This window comes from Aphelocoma coerulescens, chromosome 2 (assembly GCF_041296385.1).
Source record: "Aphelocoma coerulescens isolate FSJ_1873_10779 chromosome 2, UR_Acoe_1.0, whole genome shotgun sequence".
Lineage (NCBI taxonomy): Eukaryota > Metazoa > Chordata > Aves > Passeriformes > Corvidae > Aphelocoma > Aphelocoma coerulescens.
Genome location: NC_091015.1, coordinates 19,670,516 through 19,694,177, shown reverse-complemented (window position 1 = coordinate 19,694,177; position 23,662 = coordinate 19,670,516). Strand labels below are relative to the sequence as shown.

At 36.4% G+C, this 23,662-nt stretch overlaps 1 protein-coding gene across 1 annotated transcript in view; it reads left to right on the top strand.

The window, feature by feature from the left end:
• The window catches only part of MALRD1 (MAM and LDL receptor class A domain containing 1), a 242,766-nt gene extending 219,316 nt beyond the window's left edge, over positions 1–23,450 (top strand). The window contains exons 36-40 of the mRNA XM_069004716.1: positions 12,205–12,287; positions 12,376–12,466; positions 20,746–20,821; positions 22,484–22,540; positions 23,257–23,450. Coding sequence (XP_068860817.1) covers positions 12,205–12,287; positions 12,376–12,466; positions 20,746–20,821; positions 22,484–22,540; positions 23,257–23,364 — 415 coding nt within the window. The 3' untranslated portion in view covers positions 23,365–23,450. The remainder of the gene's footprint in view (positions 1–12,204; positions 12,288–12,375; positions 12,467–20,745; positions 20,822–22,483; positions 22,541–23,256) is intronic.
• Positions 23,451–23,662: the final 212 nt, after the last annotated feature.

Genomic DNA, 23,662 nt, shown 5'->3' with positions numbered 1-23,662 from the left:
AAATTATACCATACAAGTTTTGGATAGAGAAAAATGGTAACATAGGCTACTGAACTCTAACACTTGTACTATTTCCCAAGACAAGAAAAAGGACAGAGAAAAACAGGCAGGAAACATTTAGATGACAAAACTGAAAACTGTAAAGAGGCAGGTCATCAATTACCTCACAAAAAGAAGGATAAACTTTGGGTTATTCTTGTTTTTACATTAACAATGTCAAAAAAAATTGCTGTGAAAAAAACTGCTAGTAAAAAATAACTAGCAAAAGAAATTGAAAACCTCAATGTCTAATCTCACTCAAAAGATTGTAAATTATCTTATGCAAATAAGTTCAGTCTCCTTTTACACATTAGAGAGTTGATTACCTCTGTCATATTTGAGAACATATATGTAATAATATAATATATTACAAACTTATTTACTCTAAAAGAAAAAAGGAACTGATGTACATCAATGTGATACATTTCTTATTATAATTATTTGAAGATATTTGTGAAATTTTGTTGTCTTGGTTTTCAGCTATTTGGTGTTGAAGAATAAAGGCAGGGCATTGTACCAGCTTTGTAACAGACTGTTTCAAGAGTAGTAAAAAAAAAAAAAATCATCTGCTAGGAACTCTGCAGAAAAAAATATACTTTTTTTATTCCAAATAGATGAAAAATTGCAGTGTCCTTTTATGACGAGAATGGGTTAATGAAATCACTTTTTCAGCTATATAAAAGCTGACTTCAGCTTATATAAACCTCTCAGTCCTGTGGCTTTACGAAATGTAAATCTGCCCCTTATTGATACAGAATGTTTGTCATGGCTCCCTGCCACCTTGTCCCAAGTGCTGCCATAAAATCATCAGCAGAAAAACAGAACATAGCAAAGATTCTTTGATCTTACAGGTTTTTGGATACTGCCTCTGTCTGTTAGGGCTGTTGACCAGCAATGCAGGCTAACTAGGCTTTTGTTCTGCCTGGCAGTACATGCTAAAGGAGCATAAAGGCTGCTCTGAATTGTTCTATGTACAGTGATTCATTGCACAGTAGTGTTAACATCAGGGGAATAGTTCTCATTTCTTCATCTGTACTGCATATTCTGTGGCTGTAACCAAGAGAAGACTTTACTGAATGGATGCTGGAATGCTGTTAGAAATTTTTCTATCATTAGCTATAGCTTACCATATGTTATTAAAAATATGTGACGTGTGAAAGATCACAGGAAAGATTTTTGCTTCATCGAAGTGCCAAGTATAACAGTTGAAATTAGCTCTTCTATCAAACTAATTCAAATAAACCACACTTAGACCTATTATTCTCCTCAATAAAAGTTTCAAGAATGCACTTGGAGTTCAAATTTCTCTTCATATCAATAAATAGAGTAGTATTAAGTGCTGACATTTGAAGGTTTAAATATTAAGAACAGAAGTGATGATTTAGCTATTCATAATAACAATTGGGGTTTTTTCTGTTGGCTTCTTTCCTTTTTTTAATCAGGTATTGTGAATTACCTCTGCAGTATGCCATGATTATAATCATGTTGCAACGCTAAACACTGAATACCAGAATTAAACCTTAGATTTGGGAGGGAGGTCCATGGCAAGTTTGTGATCTTCCAATTAAATATGGGCTTGAACAGGCATACCTGAGGGTTTGAATTGTAATTGCATGGGAATCCTCAGTTCCATCTTCTCCTAAATTCTCAAGTCTTCACTCTGTAACCATAACAACACTAAGAGAATGTGGAGCTGGAAGAAATGTTGTGATGAAATTATTTTTATTGCATCTAAAGTGTCTTAGGTTCTCATAAATTGTTTAAAGGTCATTCCTCTGAAGATTCCATAAATTTAACTCCATAACAAGAAACTAGAGAGAGAATTCCCCAAGCATCTGTGAAATTCATCTCTAATACCTGCAAATTAGGCAGAGACAACATCCCTACATTATTTTTTATCTGCCACACTGGCATGTATAGAACTCATTGCAGAACTTAAGTCTTTTCTGGGTGATGTGCAATTCAGAGTGTAAACCACTGTCTCTCTGGTACATGGATGGCAAGCAAAAGAGAAGTTTCATGTCTTTTTTGTTTGGTTTGGGGTTTTTGTTCATATAGGCATATGTTTAAAATCCAAGGAAAATGTTTAAAGAATGTGTTTGTGTTGATGTAATCTTAGCCTGTACTTGTGCACCTCCCTTGTACAACAGTGAGAAGCAGCATAAAATGTTATTGTACAGTGCTGTCCCCTGTGCAAGCAGATAAATTTGTGACTGTCTCACAATGACAAAATTATTTATAATCTCCAATATATACAACAATCCACCTGCCAGGAGCAATGCCTGGTGTTGGCAGGCTCTGGTTAAAGCCAACCATTTCAGCTGATAAAATGACTAACCCAATGCTGAAAAGGGGCAGCAGGAAAAGAAGGGGTTTTTTTACTTTTTTTTTATTATTTGTGACAAGTTTGTAGTTTAATATAGTCAAAACATTTCCATGATGTAAGCTTTCAAAATAACTATTTAATTTCACCTGGACATTGTAGATTCATTCATATGAAAGCTATTCAGAGGGTAAACTGCAGTGAAAAGCAGATACATGAACTGACTGAAATAAATACCTATTATTTCTTACTTAGCTATAGTGCAGATGACAAAGTAGTGAGTATGTAGTCCTGTTAGTATTATTGATTAAAAGCAATAAGACCAAATATTAAAAACAAAGCAAACAGAACTCTCTACCAAAACAACAAACAACACCCCAAAAAAAACCTCAAAAGAAACAAACAAGAAAAAAATTACCAAACAAAACCAAAACCAATAATAACAACAAGCAAACAAACGAAATGAAAAAAAAAAAATGAAAAAACCCAACCCATAATCTAGCAAAAACAAAGCAATAAAACAATAGTTTCTGTGATAAAATACAGGCACTGTAAACATATTCAGATCTTTTATCAGGTTTTTTACTAACACAGAACTCTATCTGTTCTATCACAGCATTGTAATTTAAGCAAAAAGCTTTTTCTTCTGTGAAATGAGCAGGTCTCTTCTGTAATTTATTGCATTATTTCCTAATTTTGCTTAAATGTGAAATCAGTGCTGGTTTTGAAAGCAAAATAATTTTGCTACCAGCTGTCTATACAGCTGCACAGCCAGACTTTCTGTCAGGTCATTCCTTAATCTCTATTCAGCCCTCTAAAAGTTGCAGCTAAGGTCTATATTTGAGACACAGATATGTAAAACATGTTTTCCAGAGGTTTTGTTTCTCTATCTCTTTCTCTCCTTGCCCTCTTTCTCTCTATATTCTTCCCTTACTTGGAGTGCTCTTCAAGAGCAAATCAAACATCAGCTCCAAATGCACATTCCACAAAGAGCTAAAGGGAAGGAGGGACAGAAGAGAAGCATAAGAGGGTCAAAGAAAGAAAGGCATGTAATATTGGACAAAAAGAAAAAAAGGAGGAAGAAAGAAGTGGGAAACAAGATGGATAGGCAGGCTGGCATGAAGGACTGCTTCTTTTCTGTCAGCTGATTTAAGATAAGGTGTATCTCTTCAGTGAAATTTTTCACTTTGCTTCCAACAGTTTAGGCGCTGCTGTAGGGATACAGATTTCTTGAGCAGGTTCATATGGCAAATAGTAATGTGTAATACTTCAATCTCCAAGGCTCCTTAGAGCCAGAGAAGGAGGAGATTGGTCACTTTTCTCACTAGAGAAATGCTCTACGTGCCAAGCACATAGCTTGCAGTACCTGCACCAAACTTCCCTCAGCTGACAAGGTGCCAGCCCAGTGCTCACAGTATCCCATATTTTGATTCTAGTTCACAAAATGACTAATTTTCACTGCTTTATCCAAGCTTAAAATGATAAGAATATTTTATGGACAAAGCCATTTATTCTGAGGGTCGCTTTTTGCAAAGCACAGCCCCAGAAGCAGTGGGCAGAAACTCAGGACTCAGTTGTAATTTGGGCTCTTATCTCCAGTCATCAGTGATCTGTGTACCTACTGCATTGTTTCAAGTTGTTTCTTTCTCTGTTGTGTGGATGTCTCATGTCAGCATCAGTTAGAATTAAATCATATGCTTGCTGGTAGTTTGACCTTTAAGTAAAGTAGGGTTGAAATACTGGTTTTGTCCTAGGGAAAATTTTATTTTTAAAAAATCACTTTTTTTCTTCTTAAAGAAATCTTAACACTTTTAATTTGTTTATTATCTAGCTAAGTGACTAGTCATTTCATTGCTGAATTTAGCAGCAAATTCTTTCTTCAGTGCCAGGAGTAGCTTCACAATGTGTCCCACTGGAGCTTTTAACTCAGTGATATAGTAGTGAAAAATCTGTTATCAGAAAACTATTATTTAGGAAGGTGGGGAAAGGTAGCATAAAAAAGAGTGTAATTGTTTAAATGGTGGATTTCAGGTCTGACCATCTGCTGTAAATACATACTTCTGCTTCATTGCTGTAGCTGAATAAATCTGTGCCATAAAACTCAGTGCATGTCACATACCAACCTTCAATAAATTCTGCTGGGGCCTATTTCATCAAGGTGTAAATGCACAAATGCAAATGACACAGCAAATACTTTCCATATAGGTCTGCATTTCCTTATGACAGGATTAAATACCCTGGAAAATCTCTGTCATGTGCAAGACTATCAGACACTGGTCTGAAACAGAAAGAATTTTAGAGAAGCCCCTGTTTTTCAGATCAGTGTAATTCTCATCAGAATAACTTCAAAATTTTACTTTGTTCTGAGGTGTTTAGGTTAGGAGGCAAAAAGTAATCAGGCAGGCCAGGCAAGTTTCAGGTACTGACAGAATTTCTTTAAAATTTAAACTCAAATTCTCCATGAAATATAAGCTTTTTCATGTACCAACTAATTTCAGAGAAGAAATATTTGCTCTGAAATTTTCCAACATCTCTGTTTAAAATGACAGACATTAGAGAAAGCATTTACCCTTCCCCAATTGAGAAACAGTTTGCCTGCACCTAACAGGAAGTCATTCACAAGCTGTCCATGATACAAAACTCACCTTCATGCTCTCATTCTAAGACCAGAAGTTCCTTGTTTTCTGTTTCAACATTTAACAGCAAACATTAAGGTGTTTGTCCTCTTGCCTAGCTGTGAAAAAGTTAAATGTATCCATCTAATCTGAATTATTCATTGTGACACTTACAGACAATGGTAAAGGACCCAGTGAGTATTGGTCTTATTTTTTTGTCCAAACTGTCTCTAGATACCTCCTTTTCCGGGTAGTTAATGTTAGAAGAATTAAGTCCCACTCTAAACCTTTAAACTGGTTACCATAGTTTCATTGTGTTTCTCTATAAAAAGCAATTAGATACACTGACCTAGTCCTTCCTTATAACAGTTCTCCTATTCAACTCAGGCTGTAATTAGAACCTCTCATTGTGGCTATAAGAGCCATGAGTAGTCAGTGTGTCATGCTAGGGACCTGGGAGTAGCTCCCAGCACACACTAGAGAAAAGATACATGTAAAAGATTATGATGCCAATATATGAATTTTCTTCCAAATTGCCATCAGTTATCACATTGAGTTGTGCAATCTCTAAAGAGTTTCATTATCTGATTTAAGGAGCTCTCTGTACTACATATCATTAAGTTCTCGGCTTCTAAGACTTGCTGTGGCAAGGACTCCCTCAGGTCAGTTAAGAATTGTGTAACAAATAGGTTCCTTATTATTAGTTTAAGATGTATTTCCTTTCAGTTTGATTGAATGTTCCAGAAGATAGACAGCAACACACAATTTTTCTTCCATTTACCATATATCATTTTGTTTACTTTCAGCATATCTGCTCCCACTCATCTTCTGTATAAATTAAATCTGATCTTTTCAGTCTCTGCCATATGACTTTAATCACTGTAATCTCTAAAGTCTTCTATCTTACTCATTATGCATACTGCATGCTTTTATGATACAAAGGGAGCCATTACTTTCCTTGAATAATCTATGAGGATGCATAGATCTTTTCTCAGAGTACTTATAGCTCATTTAGAATCTGTTTATACCTCATATTGCTCTCCTTCATGTTGATTCATTTGTATTTGACAGTTATGAATTTTAACAATTTTCAGAATAGAAGCCATATCTAGGTCCTCAAATCCAGGTATTTGTAATCATACACAGTCACATCATATAATTCTATTCAGAAGTTTAGTTACCTTTTTTTTATGACCAGTTATGGGAAGTTCTTGTTCCTCTCTACCTTGCAGTGCTACTGGGAGTTTACAGCATCTGAGGGTCTTTGGAGTATGTGTGCAAAAGGATAACTACTTTGCTGAAGTAGAGTTTACTTCTTCCTTCATAATGGAATGAAGAGTTGCTGTTTTCATCAAGAGTCTAGTGAAGCTTATTTTGCATAGTACTGATTGCAAAGACTAGTGAGCAGAGAAACTTCTACACTGATATAGCAGAGAGATGTAAAGTCTCTGTTTTCTGTGAGGAACTAGAGTTGTGGGTTTGGTGGGTTTTTTCCCTTGTATCCTCCTACACCACTCCTGGAGCAGCCTGCACTGCAATACAGCAGCTGTACAGCATGTAGGCATACATGGCACAGCTCCCAAATAATGTCAGCACTCGTGTAATGTTGCCCTTGTAATGTATTATAAACAGCAAATACATAGCAATGGCAAATCTGAGTTCACACAGAAGGTACTGGCTCACTGCATTGTAGCAGATTCATAAGAACAGTTTCTAAAGGATATTGCAAAGTGTACAGTCATGTTCAGAGGAATGTATAACTACAATCACCCATGTATTACTGCCTCAATCTGCATACTGTTAATACCATGTACACTAAATATTTGGCTGAATAACTTTTGGTCACTCTGAATGTACACAAGACATAACAGATTAGGTTTTCTGTATAACAGATTTTTCAGATGAAAATAGGAAGAGGAGGTGTGCTTGGATATTCTGAAATGAAGCAGTGTATCAAGCAGACATGTTCTTGTGGATTAAACCTGTCCTGACTGAACATGGAAAGCAACAGAAACCTTGTCTGGTTTTTATTTTTCATTCCAAGTGAGATCAGCCACAACCTCAGGCACTAGATGCAGCAACACAGGCAATGCTAAGTTCTTTCCTCTGCATTACCAACATGTATATGGGGAATAGTGAGTTGGAAATACTGGAAGCAAATTTGAAGGGTTAACATTCTCCCTTCCAGGGTGACTTTTCCATAAGAACTTGCTAATAGCAGAAGACATTTTGTCAGGCAGGATAGATTAGGATGTGCACTGGGATGGAAGTATTCAAGTGCTGTTTCATCTGTCTTTCTCTGTTGCTCCTCCTGTTTCAACTGTGAGGAGTTTCCTGTCTAAATGGATTGCAATGGCTGTATGTGTATTTCAGATAAGCTTAACACTTGTGTAAAATGTGGTGCTGCTAATTAGTGAAGATGTCATTAGTCCAAGGGAATTAATTGTACATAAATAATGTGGAATTTCAGCTTCATGGCTCAAGAGATAAATTCAGAATATTTTCAGAATTGTCTGTCTTAAAAATAAAATAGCAGAAGATTATTAAGGAAGCTCTTCAAAACTCCCATTATCTTGCTAATGAAGATTTAACACATAGACATGGTTGATCTGTACTCCGTAAGGTCCTTACACCACAACAGCATTGGCTGCTCTCATCTAGAGAGAAAAGTAATTTTGACTTTGAAGAAGCAACTTATCAGCCTCCCAGAAGTACAGTCCATGCACAGCAGTGGATGGGTAGTTAAGAGTGTTCTCCTTCATTATCTGGACTTCAAGTGAGTCATCTCTTGGGTGCATGCAAAGGCTTCTCTGACCTACCTGGAGCTGTTAGAATAATTAAAGTTCACGTCAGGATTGATTTTCTCAAGGATTGCACAGTACAAAAGTGAAGTTTGACTTGCTTTCCTATAAAGATGCCTGGTATTATTACTGTTATTCACAGATACAGTTTTGCAGTACGTCAAAGGACCAGGTCTGAGGGTTGAGACTATTTTATTGTGAATGCAAAAGCACAGAAATATGTATTCTGTGCCCTCAGTACAAACACCTAAGCAAACCTCATCCGTCTTCTCAAAATCACTGTAAACTAATAGCATGATTGCCCTTACCACCTTTTTTTCCCAATATTTTTATTTTATTCCTCAATGAAAAGAGGGACTCTTCCAGTGTTGTATCAACTGCCTCATACCTCATGCATTGGACAGAGTGTGAAGCCTACAGGAAAAGTCAGTAGATGACAAGAACATCATTTCAATACCCAGCTTACACAGCTGCAAAAGACTGTACAGACAGAAGCCTCTGGGGAGTCAGACTCAGAGAAGGGGGTACATGTACCTCATTTCTTAATAGGTTCTGTGTTTTGTCATGTAAGTTTTGTATAGCTTCTAAAATAGTTTGATTGGCTGGTTATTGCCTGCAATGGTTTCTGGATTTTGTTAAATATAAAATCATACATAATGGTATAGCATTTTCAAACCTGTAAAAGATTCTCAATCTTCTGGATTTCTTACCAAAACCTCCAACTATTCCATAGAAGACCATACCTAAAATATTTGTTTGTTTTGAAAGTATCCCTCAGCTTTCTAGTAGAGTGAAATAACTGTAGTAGTTTGATAAAAAATATTTATATTTTATTTGCCTTCATATTGTAGAACTGTTATCTTCTCTAATCTAAGTTATTGGCCGATATTGGTACCAGAAATCTCATTTTATTCTCTCCTCTCAAGTTAGAGAGTGATTTCTCCACCACAGCTATCACTGTAATCAGCTAGAGTTTCTACAGATAATAGATATAAAAGGAAAAAAATCTTGCAAGACATCTATGAAACAAGATTGTTTTGAGTATTTAAGACAAACTTCCCTGTATTCTGGGCACAGAAATGCTTGGCTTCATTAAAAGCCAGAGGCAATGTTTGTATCATCTGAGAGCCAAGGATATTAATGAGCCATTTTCCCATGTTTTTCTTGGACCCTCACTGAAAGTTGCAGGCTTCTAAACTAGCTGTAACTATTACTTTTTCTTGTCTTTTTTCTTTTTTTTTTTTTTTTTTTTTTTTTTTTGAGAAGATGGAATTTTGTTAGTAACAAAAAAAAAGAAATCTTATAAAGAGTTGAATGATTCTCCAAATTATAACTCAGATTTTTTGAACAGTCTTATATCTTACCTCACTGGCAGGGATGATTGCTAAGATCCCCTGTCAAAGTTAAAAAATAACAGATAAATTAATGTGTGAAGATACATGTGGGAGCAATTAACCAACTGATACACTCACTCCTCAATTATTTTTGTTGTTTAACACTCCTTTTCTATCCTGGTCTTTAAGATTAGCTATGTTGTCTTTACTATCTTTGTCCTTTTTTTGCCTTGACTCCTCCCTCTCCCTATAAAATAGTTCCCATGCTTCATGCTTTACAATATTTTTCCCATCTGTTTTTGAATTTGTCCTTATAACTTACCAAGAGATATTATCCAGAGATAATATCTGGATATAACTTATCCAGAGATATTATCTTTGCTCCACCTTAATCCATTTTTACCCCCTTTTTTTTCCAAGCAATGTCAGTGACACTTATGGTAACAACCTAGATGGACACAGTGGAAAATCATTTCACTAGCCAAAATTGCACATTGATAGTCTGACATCAGATTCCAAAGTGGTGTGTGTCATGTAGCATTCAGAGATTTGAAGAGGAATGAATGACCAAGCCAAGAGAGTTTGTAGCTGATTATAAAACCTGTGTGTATAGGAAGACAAACTAAAAGATGCTTAACTTTTTTACCCACGATTCAAACATAGCATGAATACATGGAAATATTCCATCAATAAATGGAAATGCAGCATATGAATATATATTTAGATATTTCTGTGTAGTAGAGCTTTCCTGTACTCCTACCAGGACACACATCTGCTTCATGGGAACTACCTCTTTGCAGCTCTGAGGTGAGTTATGCCCTGATGCCTCCAAACCAGCAAATGGCAGCTCTCATTGCCACTCTGAGTAGTGCTCATGCACAGTTGCAAATCTGTTTTCTTATTCATTCTTTTACAGTCAGGTAAGTCCTGCAGTGACAAGAAAGAGGCCAATTTTGGTTAAAAGCATATCTAATTCAACAGAAAATCTGGCAAACAGGGAGAAAGGAAATTATACAATTGAAAGCAATCAGAAAATTCTTTTGATGGGTGATTAACATCAGATTGCAATGTTTCTACATGGATCCACAGAGCCTGCTATGAGCCCAGCTGCAATTTGACATTTTTATGTCATCAGTCTGCATAAAAGAGCAGCTTATGAATGACATGATTTTTTGTAGTATGCTGAAGAAGGAGGATTGAAGATATCAGGTATTTTCAGTCACTGAATACAATGGGTGTCCAGATCAGCCAGAGCTGTCAGCTGAAATTATACCTTTTTTTTTTTTAAGTTAACATGTCAGACTATGCTACTGGCTCCAGTTTCTAAAGCTAGGATTCATTATTATATCAATTACTAACCTTGAACAAGGTAACCCTTTAACCACAGAAAACCCATCTGTGGGGTAAATGGGTTAAATAAAATCTCTCTCTGCCCACTGCATTTGAGTAGGGCTGGTACTGCCCTGATGCCATTGTCTCTGGCCACAGTTTTTCAATCAGACACTGAACTGCAACAAATTGTGCATCAGTCTCTTTTGGTCTTTAGTGAAGTCACCCTCCTGTCATGTCTGAAACTGGGATATCGATCTGGTTTCTGACATGCCCTGATCCTTTAAGGATTCTAATTGTCACTGCAGCCACAGATTCTTGCTGCTCCTATCATGCCACCCTCCCTCTCCCTACATCCACCACTCTTAAGTCATTTTCTGGAAAATGAAACACTCATCTCCTGAAGTGCCTGGTTAACTCAGTGTGCAACTGCTAGGGTAAGGCACGTAGCCAATACCTTGTGCTAAACTATGGCAAATAGCAGGAAGTCCTCTCTCACAGGTTCAAGTTAAATAACATTAATTTAAAGACTTAATTGTGTATATGTGAAGTTTTGCACTACGTATTTAAGGAGAGGAAACCACAATTTCAAAATTACATTTTAAAAATTGATGACTATGGAAAAAAATTGTGGTGTTACAGTTAGAAAGCATCTCAATAAACATTCCAGCCCACATTATTAGTTTGTGAAACTGTAAAGACAGAAATCATAAGTGAAACGAATTTTCCATGCATTTGACATTAGTAGGACTGAAACTGGACTACTACCATCACTTCTTTCTGATGCTCCCTTCTAAAAAAAGTTTAAAATTTAGGAAGCTCATAAATCACCAGCCACACATATAATTGGAAAGCTGGTAGAAGTTATTCCATCAGTACACTCAAGGTGGAGTTCCATCATCATGTGGGGTGCCTGAAATTCAGATGTCGGTATGTGGCCATCCCCCTAATAACCCTTTACACTGCAGCCAGTTTGAGGTTCCCCAAATCACATGTGTCTCAGCAAAGGCAGCTGACCCTCACCTGGGTGTCCAGGGTCCCTTCCTTCTGATGGAGAGAGCAGGCCACAGTAAAAGCAAGTAGACAAAGGCTTAATCGAGGCAAATTGCAGTGACAACTGCTATAGACCTTTCTGATTAATGTGATTAACCATTAAGCAACAAGTGTAAATCAAAAGAGCAAAGCTTGTGTCAGATATTTTGTATTTTGGTCACTTCAAATCAAGACTGGATTTTACCAAACAGAAACGTAGGAATAATTTTACATGGCTCCAGTCAAGTGTAGCTTTGGCTTTGACAAGCCATTTTTTGGAGAGGTATCATTTTTACAAAAAAATGGAAAAACAAGAGAGGCAAATTAGGTGATGAGAGAAAAACATCTTTCTCATATCTAATTCTGTGTCTTTCTCTACATTAGGGTCCCAGTTCCTCAACTCAGAAGTGTATTTAGCCCTCACGTGGGTGATACAGGGAAGTTAGTCAAATTTCTTTTGCTGTGAGTGAACAATATGATGGCAATAGGGACAAGAAAGCCAATTCTAGTCTTTGAACTTAGTTTTATTTTATTTTCTTCTCTTCTAAGTTTGTTTTGTGTATTTCTCACTTACATTTCATTATATTAACTTTGATGCTGCTCTTTTTGATTCCCGGATAAGCTTTCGTTTCTGGCAGAAGTGCTCAAAACGTTGGCATTTCCTCTGTTCTCATCACTGTTTCTGATCCTTTCTTCTCTCTCTTTTTCAAAAATTCTTGTTTTATTCACAGATGTGGAAAAGGATGGAAAGGAAACCGTTGCCACATAAGTGCTACGCCTCTTCAGCCTCCAACTTCAAGTCTCCTACAAAATGGTAGGTCTGTAAAAAGAAATATCTTTCAATTCATTCTTTGAGTCTTTCATTTTACTTATTTCTGTCTTTGATTGCTCTGATTTTGCAGATATTTGGATTGGATTGGGTATCGGTTTCTTACTGATTAAAATTACAGCTGCTGCCTTATATTTTCTTTTGAAGACAAAAGTGCCAGAAACGTAAGTGAAACTTTTATTTTGCATATAGCAGACACAAATATGGCACAAAGCAATGGCCAACTGCCCAGTCTCATTGGTTTCAACTTTTAAATCTTCCCACAATCTGTCTTCATATGCAGCACTAAGCAGAAAACATAACTTTGCGACAAAAGCTGACCTTAGTGGACCCAGTCTGGAAACAATGAGCAATGGGCTTGATTGCCTAGAATGTTTTGATTGGAGCATTGTATGAGTACTCCTAAATTATAAAATACAGAGGTTGGTAGGATATGCCTTCAAATGACAATTCACTATTTCACAGATGTATTTACAAGCCCTTCCTGTCATGCCTCTGATAAGCTCTGCTTTTTCTCCCTAATTTAAGAGGTTTTTTTCTGTTTGCTTTTCTCTAACTTCTGTATTGCTTCACACAACTCCTGTTGTGCGTTTTCTTGTCCATTTTTGCATTGCTAGATTTTCCTCACCCTTCATTTTCTTCTCCAGAGTTCATCTTCAAAGCTGTCTCTTTTCCTTTAAACTTGTTCTCTGCTATAGACTTTCCTCTCTTTGGGGATGTTGTTATCTCCCAAAGTATCTACTAAACTGTGCAGACTCCTGCCCAGACATTATTGCTGCTGACATGTCTCCTATCTCTGCATGCTCCCCTGACAGGTAGAGCTGTCTATGGACACAGAAGCAAAATGTTGAAGCAGGAACCTTTATTGGTTGTGCTTCTGTTAATTGAGTGCATAGCTTCACCTGCTTTCCTTACATCTCCTTCCTCTTCTTTAAAGCAGGAATAACATTTCCTTATCTGATTTCATGTGTCTTTAAGATTTAATTCATTCACATTAATACAACCTGCTAAGGCACACATATGGAAAAGCACTTCAGAAGTGCAAGATTACTTGTATTGTAAGAGCTGCTGGATTTTTTTTTTTTTTCGTGATTTTCTTATTGGGAAGAAAAAGGTTAAGTTTTCAAAGCATATTGATGGTGTTTTAATTAAAAAATATTGTTTTTTCTTACACTACTTCTCCAGTGCTCTCAACGCTTCCTCCTACGTTTTTCTTTAATAAATGTCTGCTTAAAGGTTACTGCACTGCCATTCACATCTCTTTTACCCACATATCTGTGGGAAATATTTAAGGAATATTTCTTCTTCTCTTGTAATTATATATGCTTAAAAAAAAAGCAGTCTTTTTTTTTACCCTGTTGCAATATGATGCTACACAATATGGTTCTATTAGGTATGTATTAAAACAGGGATGAATGAGGATCTTCTTAGTATGCCTCTAAGAATATACCACAGCCTTGATATGCAGAGAACTAGAGCTGTGAAAGACAGGGTTGGACAAGCTTACAAAACAAAGCTTCAGGTCTTGATTGTTTTCTTTGGAGTTTCCATAAAGGTAAGTTATGATGATGGAAATTTTTGTGATTACTATTTTTGTCGATTAGAAACTGAGATTGTCAAATTATTTTGCCCACACTACAAACAAAAATTTTTATTTCTCTTGTTTTTAATCACAGTTGACTCAACATGTATATTAAAATGCTTTTTATAAGCATCTTGCTAAGAAATAATCTAGCTAATAAATGGCAATTTGTTTGAAATTGTGAAAACAATGAAATCTGAAACTTTGAATTTGAGAAGATAAGCTCATCCAGGCAGTTTACCTCTTCCTCTTCAACTACATAGTGCCTGCCATGATTTGATATACAAAAATCACAGCTGGAAACATAGTAGTAAATTAAAGCAAGTTATTCCTGAACTGCTTAACCAGTAACCAGAAGGGACCAGTCAAAATGCAGCCAATGGTATTGTACTGAAGTTTGGATCTTTAGGATAAGACTTTATAATAAGAAATGATTTGTGTTTGCGTAAGTCTGTAAAATGTACAATGTGACAGCACCACACAGAGGAGTGAGACTTTATTCCTGATTTTTTTAAAGGGATTTGATGAATGAGAGGAATTTACTGGCACATAAATGATACTTTCCTACAGTTAGTTTTCTCTTGTGTCTGCTTTTAGCCCTCCTGACCCATGTTGTTTTCTTAAAGTCATTAGGCACTAGAGTCACTCTAGGGAAGCTTCCTAGCACTTGAAGCCGTATTTACTACCTTTTGATAGATTTATTTTCTAGCTGTTTTTATGTAATTTCTATTAGTATCCTCTTGTTTTACTGGTATAGACCCACCCATGCAGGCATTGGCAGGTGGCTCTCCAGAGTCACATTAGGAGTTGTAGGTGCTAGCTCCCACAACATCTTAAAATGGTGTGCAGGTCCATCTAAGTCTCAATGGAAATAGTACAGGAATGTGCACAAGAGCTGGAGAAGTTCAAGAGTCCAATATAACTCTTTTTTTTAATCAGAAAACCTGGTAGGAGGCAGTAGGGGTAGGCTGAGGACCCCTGAGGCAATTGTCGGTTAGAAATTTGTCACTAACAGCAGTGAGAACCTAATTCACATTTGTCCCTCTTCTTCTTCTCTAGAAACATTAATAGTGCCTTAACCCTTCCTTTCAACCCAGAAAGGATGCCTCACTTCCCCTTTGCTCTGTCCTTTGCCATCTCCTTTGCCGAATTTAATTTCTGATCTGCAGGCTTTAAACGCTCCCGTTACTGAGCGGGAGTTATTGGAAGTCACCATGTAAGTTTACTTCCTGATGGACAAAAGCAGCCTTACATGGCTTGGCAGCAGCATACTTCATTACCATGATGGCATTCAGATATGCCAGATACTTCCCAGTCCCCAGCTGGGGATATGTGAACCTTTTGTATAGAAACCCCAAATCAGGGAAGCTTATGAGTTTCTCTCATTCCTGTTTGCACTATAGAGATGATGTTTCCTAATCCAGAAGGGAAGGCTGCCAGTTACTCCACTCCATCAGTGACATCTGTCCTTATTGACCAAATAAAAGAAAAGCTTCATTTTAGCTTCCTTTTTGTTGCAGCTGCCTACTAATGCTTCATTGTAATTTGAAATGTGAGAGTATGAAAAGTAATTAACTTTCTGCCCAGCCAAGCTATGCCTTTTTGCTGTTGCCTGCAAAGCAGACAACATCCCTGGTCCTTTCAGTTTGTTTTTTTCCTGTTCTTGATCTGTGCCATCAGCTACAAGGCCAATGTACCACAGCTATTATCAGTCCTGTCAATCTTAATGAACACAGTACATTAAATTTTCCAGAGCATATCAGCAATGTATCTTGTCACACAAGCAAAAGAGTGAAAAACTGAGGTGTTCCAAGAAAGTATTTTAAAATGATAGAAAATCATGGGAAGAAAGGGCCCACAGAGGCCATTTTTCATCCTGCCACATCACAGACTCAATTGTATCACTCCTGAGTTTGCATTTAAAAACCTCTATCAACATGAATTTGATGGCATCCTCGGGCTATATTGGTACCTTGGGTAGAAAGAAGTTTACAGTTAGAAAGTTGTTTTCTAACTACTGATATGTCTGTTTATAATTTCATTCCTATTCCCTATGGGCAATAACAGATCATTCCCTTCCTCCTTGTAGAAGCTTTTTCTGTTCTTGAAGGCAGTTGTCATGCCTCCTTACAGGCTGCTTTTTTCAGGCTAAAGAAGCTCAGTGCTTTTGCCTTTCTCCATAGTTAAGGTTTACTTATAATTATGATGATTCCCAGTTTCTCTTGCCAGACTTTCTGCAATTAGACCATACCCTTCTGGAGGTCTGGTGTGGAGGAACGGGTGGTGTATTCCAAGGGAAGCTCTCCAAACAGATCTGAAGGGCTGCCAGAGGTCATTGCTGGCTGTGCCTCTGTTCCTACATCCCAAAGTGATAAACAGAATGATAGTATAATGACATTTCTTGAATCATTTTCAGCTTGTGAACTGGAACAGAGACAGATACAGTTCATGTATAATGGGAGAAAAAGTGCAGTTTTAGGGGAAAAAGTAAACCAAAATTTGGAAGCATCAGCCATAACTGTTGCTTGGGAATTGTTGTATTAGTCTAATGCTGCTACCCAAATCCATTCATTCTTCTGCAGAATATTTTTGTTCTGAAGGATGAGTACTGTAGTCAGAAGTCTTCAGTTTTTCTGAGATGTACATCTCATGACCACCACACATAGGAATGATTGCATAGAAACAAGAGGAAACATGCTGAAACAGAGCCAATCCCTGTAGTCTGTAGCCTTCAAGATCACTAAGATGAAAGTTGCAAAGGACTGATTTAAAAAAAAAATTCCCTAAAATGACTCAAAAGGTACAAAGTACAGACTTAGGAAACCCAGACAGCATATTAATAGTCGAATCAAACATCCAAGTGACTTGTACATTATTTTAGATGCAGCGTTTGGAAAGTCTTCTCTCCTTGCATCATGCTTCCTTTTACTTTCATGGGATGTGCAAAACATAGCCTACTTCAGCAAACCTAAATTTAGCTGGAAAGATTTTAAATACACTTCAGAAATTAAGATCTTGGGGTTTAGTTTCTGTTTAGAACTGGAGCTTTAGCACACCATTAAAATTTTTTTTAAGGATTTATTTTAATTAGTATCTTAATTGTAATTAAATCTTTGGCCCAGTAGGATTTTGTCATTGTTATGAACCACATGATAAGCATTCCTCCAGTACTGTATTTCATGAAAATCTGTGTCTTGTATAAAAGATTTGGTTTTTCTTTGGAAGGTACATTGAAAAGTACAAAATTATGAGTTCTTGATTTAAAAAAAAAGAAATCTAGATATTTAATTTTCCATTAATAAGAATGATGTTACTCAGCAGTCTGTTTATACGCTGGTGGGTATTTTGTGGAGCATACAACTTCTTCCTATCTTTGTGAAATTGTACTGGAGAAACCTCTGACAAGGCAGTAGTTTTTGCTACTAAAGAATGCAGACAAGCTTAGCAAACTATGCCTTATGTTACCTCAACCCAAGATGATTAATCCTCTCCTTTCCTATTGTGGTATTTCTGGTTATGTTAGAAAACTCTCTAAACTACCTTACACACTTATTTGAGTATTTTTTACTTTTTTTAACTTTTTTTTCCTTTTTCACTGCAATTACCACTTCATCCAATTGATAGATTCCAGCACTTGTAGAAACGTGATTAAATTTTCACTTGCATATTCTTTAAGGTCTTTTAAGTAATTTGAAAACATTTCTGAAATTTTAAGGATAACTATTGATATCCCTTAGAAAGAATTGCTTGCTGCATTCACAATCAGGGGGTAACAATACATACGTTTGTATAAACATATTCATACGTATGCATCTATGTGTTTATATATGTTGTGTGCATGTGTAACATAAATTACATGTAAGTTAATATGCTCAAGGTGACTTTCAAAGCCCTGCTTTGGCAAAAATGTTCTTAAGAACGGGAGAGAACTTAAGAAGGCTCATTTTCCACCTAAGTTTGTGGTGCATAAATTCAAGCAGCACCCATATTTTTGGCCATAAAATTCCCATTATCCCTAAGATTAAGTGACCAATACATGCACATTTCATGATTCAGATCTAGAGTGGGGAGGCACCTGAAACCTGCTGAATTAAAAATCCATTTTAATGCTAGAGACATAGACAGGACTGATTTCAGCACCAAACACAGCAACCACAAACACGCTGTTGAAGAACTTGGCCAGCACTCGTTTTGGTGCCCACAGTTTGGCACAGTATCCTTCTGGTTAGTTATCCTCCTTGTAGAGAAAGCTGGAGATCTGTGTTCAGCACTTTCCTGCCCTCAGGACAGACCTAAGTTCTCAGCATGTTCTTGCCCAAATAAGCTGTATATAGGTCTTGCACAAACTGCTTCAGTTGAATGGAGGAGCGAGTGATGAATCAGACTTGTCCGTACCCTCACTGTTTGCTATTGGCACAGTAAGGGTGCTTCACACTGAGGATTGTGTGACTTGGGTTGCCCTTTGGAAGTGTCTTGACTGACTGTAAGCAGAACTGATTCGCTTAATTCCATATCATGCTTTTAGGCCATACAGTTGGTTTGTGATGTCTAAATGAGACACCAAAATTAAGGCATGTAAGTCTGTGCCCTTTGGGCACTTGTTTAGAAGCAGAGCCAAATTCCTTGAAAACTTCTCATCTGAGTTTGCTTCTGGCCTCAGGTTTTGTGAGCCATGCTTTCATTTTAGAGTAAAAAGTAAATTTTGTACACATTTTCTGGAATTTATTCAGGAGAACTGGGATGCAAATATAGGCTTAATATGTAAATAATCTAATATATCATTGCTTCACTAAGCTAACTAAATGAATCAGAATATCATGATTTATTACAGTTAAGATAAAATCAAATGAAAAAATCAACAGGTTCAAATATTCAGCCCTCCCCATTGTTATGTCAGGTAATCAAAATAAATTATGAGACTGGCATTAGAAGCAATTACTTTCTGACAGTCTTGTGAAAAATTTTAGGGAAACATGTCTGGTTTAGACAAAAACCCAAACCTAGTTTCTTGCACTGATTTAATTTGTAAGGTAGAATATTCCTGTACCTTACTTGTGTTCTCCTCCCAAGCAGCCATTCTGGTTTTCGTTATTTGCAAAAGAAATCATTCAGTGTGTCTCCTCTGTGGTTCCCACTGAGGAGCAGCTTCCCTTCCCAAGATCTCCACGGGCTGTGCTCCTGTGACTACTCTTGTCCCCTCAGTCCTGCCTACCACAGTAACACAGAGCCTGTCTATCAGCTTCTAGGGAGACACTGCTTCAACCACCTGTAGGAGCAGCTTTGGAATAGAAACACTTTTTAATACAAGAAAATTTATTTCTCCATCATGAAGATTGATGGGAAGCTTTAGGGAATTTTTTTGTCTTAGAATACTGTACATGCACAGATTTCTATGTGCACAAGGCATGTGCTCTTATTCATAAAAAACTGTGGAAAAAATCCCAAAAAACTAAATGCATCTCTTCAAAAGCAAAGATTAGCTTCTGATTCATTCTTCAGTAATTTTAACTAATACATCTGTTGCTTTTTATATAGTATTGGAACAGCTTTGATGGTTCTGGGCTTCTCACTACAAGAAAGACTTTGAGGTGCTGTAGTGTCCAGAGCAACAAAGATGGTGAGGGGTTTAGAGATCAGCTCTAGAGGAGCAGTTGAGGGAGCAGGAGGTGTTTAGCCTGGGAAAAAGGAGGGTCAGTGGAGACCTTATTGCTCTCTACAACTGCCTGAGGTAGGAGGTTGTGGCCAGGTGGGGGGTCAGTCTCTTCTCCCAGCAACAAGTGACAGGACAAGAGGACACGGCCTCAAGCTGTGCCAGGGGATTCAGGTTGGACATCAGGAAGAACTTCTTCACAGAAAGGGTTGCTAAGCATTGGAACGGACTGCCCATGGAGGTGGAGTCACCAAACCTGGAGGTGGAAGGGACTGGACATGGAACTTAGTACAGCTGACAAGGTGGTGATCAGTCAAAGGTTGGACTTGGTGATCTTAGTGCTCTTTTCCAACCTAAATGATTCTGTGATTTCAAGCATGGTGGAATATTGGCAACAAGTCATCTATAGGGGAAAAAAATTTAGATCTAGGCTGCAAATTCCACCCCCATTCTGCTTAACTGCACACGTCATAAGTGCTTCCAAAAAAAAGAGGATATGTGAAGACCTCTATTAGGAAAGCATATCCTTAAACCCCTAGATGGGGTAATGGACATGAGACCCATAAATGGCAAAATTAGTCCTATTAATCTATTAAAAATTGTTTAAGGCATTGTGTTAATGAAAAATCTGCATTTCAATACCTCAAGTGATTATTTATTCTTGGCTTTGTAGCAAAAGATATGGGTAGCTTCTATAGCTTTAAAACTGATGCTGATGATTTTGACCCAAAATACAAGTTCTTTTCCAATTAATTGGAAAAGTGGAGTACTTATAACAAATAACTAAAATGTTCTTGAACTTGGAGCCGAAGACCGTGTTAATAGCTGAATTTCAATGTGATAGCAAAACACAGAAAGAACATGATCTCATCCCTTGCACACAAATTATAGCAATGCAACTTTTAAGGTAATATGTTATATTTAATATATAGCACTATACATGCATTTTATTAATACTAAATAGTTCTATGCACATCCAAAAGTATATATACTTTTAGGAGCAACAAATGAAAAATTATTATTTTAACCTAAAGATTATTTATACAGAATATTTGTTCAATTTCATTAATTTCAGTAGAACTCAGTTGTAAATGTATTTAGCCACCTACTTTTTTGGACTCCAGTCTTTTCAACCTTAAACTGTTTTGTTCTTTGACAACCTGTGTGATATAGTGGGTGTTTTTCCTCTTTTTTTTGTTTGATTTCTCAAGGAAAGTGCAGGAAACTGCTATTTCTTCATTTGCCAATCCATTGTACAAAGACCTTAGTTCATCTGGGAAAGTAAAGGTAAGTAGCAACAGCTGCTTCTATATGTGCAGAAAAATGTGAGGCTGTAGTCCTCAAATAGTTTTCCATTAAAAGAGTGTAGTCCCTCAGTGAATGCTATTTAATAAAAGAAGTGAGAATTAGAAATTGACTCAGTACTCAGATCAGTTCCAGTGCATTTTGAAAACAGGAATGTTTGAAATCAGCTCAGTTTTGACAACATTTCAATATTTATAACTATTATGACTATGGGCTGGTGATTCGGAGGAAAAAAAAAAGGTGGTTTGGATTAAATATTTACCCACACACAGATAAGAAGAAGCTCAGTGGGAGTTGTCTCCTTTTGTATCTGGGAAAAAAACAAACAAGGAAACAAAAAACCAAGAAAAACCATCCAACAAAGCAAACACACAACAACAGAAACACACCAACAACAATAAAAACACAAAATGCATCACTCAGCAGCCAAGTTGCCTTCCCACACTCGCTTAACTTTAATAAAACAGTTTATAATCCTTCTCAGTACCTTAAATGTACATCTCAATTCCCACCACTGTAAAATTCACCTTGACACTAAACAAACGAATGGTCATAGATTTCCCTAGTACCATTGGCTGATCAGAATTAAGAGACTGATAGAGTAACAAAGAAATTTTTGAATAAATTGTGTCTAGAAAAGTGAACATATTGCAGCAAAAGACTTAAAGACAAGATTTAATTATCAAATTACAATGATATCTAAAATTCATGTCTTACATTTAGCAAGAAATAAATGATTGACTTAAAATGAAGATATCTCTGCTATTTTGCTTATAATTTAAAATAATATAGACAAAGAACCTTGGAGTATTTAAAGTATCCTTCCTACCCTCATTTTGATACTACCCTTATTAGCATTGGAAGAGCTAGGCTTGGTTTGAAATAGAAAATAAAACTTCCTTGTTCTTTGCACAGTCAATAATATAAGATTCTACTGCAGCTTTGAATAGGATTAACTATGACATGCCATTTACGTTCTATAAAAGGGTCCTTACACCTGATTTTAGAGACATTAGATCAAATGAATTCACTTTTAGGTTGGAGTTTGCAAGAGCTCCAAGTTGGAAACATTCCCATAACAATCATGTCCAATTTATCAGGACATTTTTATTTTAGTAAAAATAGATTCCTGACAGGCTTCATTTAATAGCAAGTTGAAAAACAGAAGCACAGAGTCGGGAGAGACATTTTCATGGAAGACAGCCCCAGGCATTGTGATTGAAGTCCAGCAATGTATCAGAATTTCCTCTATTTTCTCTGAGACTGGGAAAATACATGTTTACACTAATTCTTCTTTTTAAAAGAAAACAGGAATTATGAGTTTTCTCCAAGTCTGGTGAGACTTAAATCTGAATGGTATACCATCAATCAAAAGATATGACAAACTGTGAGCAAAAGCTCTTATCTCCAGCTGAATACTCACAAGTTATGCACTTGTGGGAGTCTCTTGAGTTTCATAAAGAACAATTCTTCTGAACCTTTCTGAACACCAAAACCATGTGGGCTTAGCATAGCTACGCTCTTGCTCATAATACTGCCTCATAATTTTGGATCCATAGAGTGTGCTACCCAGGCACCACATGGCAGAATATATTATTTTCAGCTCACTAAAAATATTCTGAAGCAGTTTTTGTCTTTTTATAGCCTCCTGGGTATGCCACCTCACCTGCTGTTCAAATCAGTGTTTCTCCATGGCATGAGGTATGTAATAACACATTTCTAGGGTATGTGTTGGGCTAGTAAAGGAAGTTCTTCTGCAGAGGAAAGGGAAAAATATCACTTAAAGTCAATGGTGTATTGCTACTTATAACGTTAGCACCTCTGGGAATCTGAGAAAGATTACTGGGACTGAAGTGGTTGGCAACGACCTCATAATAACAATTTTATTAATGTGGCTCATCATAGCTACTTGTTACACCATACACTAATTCAAAACGTTTCAGTCTGGGCAGATGCTGAAGAAAATGTTTAGAATTCTTGAAATCCTTACCTGAAGAGTTCATATTACCTATTTTCTCATACGTTCCTCATTCAAGGAAATTAAAACCATTCTCTTGAATAAAAGGAAATTACAATACCATGTACCAAAATTAGCGAGCCAATGCAATTACACTATTGTATTCAGATTGCCCTAAAATAATTCTAAATGTATATTAGAGCAAGGACTGCAGACAAGGGAAAAAAAGGTGGAAACAGATACAGAAGTAGGTTAAATAACTTGATCAGGTGCATGTGGTAGGTAATTGTTTTTGTGGAGCTATGCTAATCAGCTGAAAGTCTGGTCTAAAAATGTTTAGAGATTTTATAGTTTTCTTTTAATACGTCACTTCTATAATGATGCTACGGCCATTTGCATGTGCATTTTAAAAAATTAATTTAATTACTTGGATTTTAAATATAATTCTTTTTTGTTTTAGTATCCATTTAATGAAGATGTGAATGATACTTCTTTTCCAAATCCTCTCTATGGTGTAGCAGCAGAAGACATGGAGAAATTATGCAGTTCCTTGAAAACACAAACATAAAACAGGATCAATATTGATTATAACTTTGCCTAAAGATTTGTTATAAAATCTGAAAGTATCATGATACTGTAGTATTTGCAATATGAATTAATAACTCATCACAAAATTACTTTTATTAAAACAATTATGTTCAGAAAGTAAATTTATATTTAAAATAAAATCCATACATAAGTAAAATATAATTATATATAGTCTTCTGTAATTTCTGTTGGTGCAGAAAGAGATTGATAATTATAACCATGAATTCATTTTACATTTGTACAGTTCAAATTCTAGTATGTTAATAAAATGTTTAATC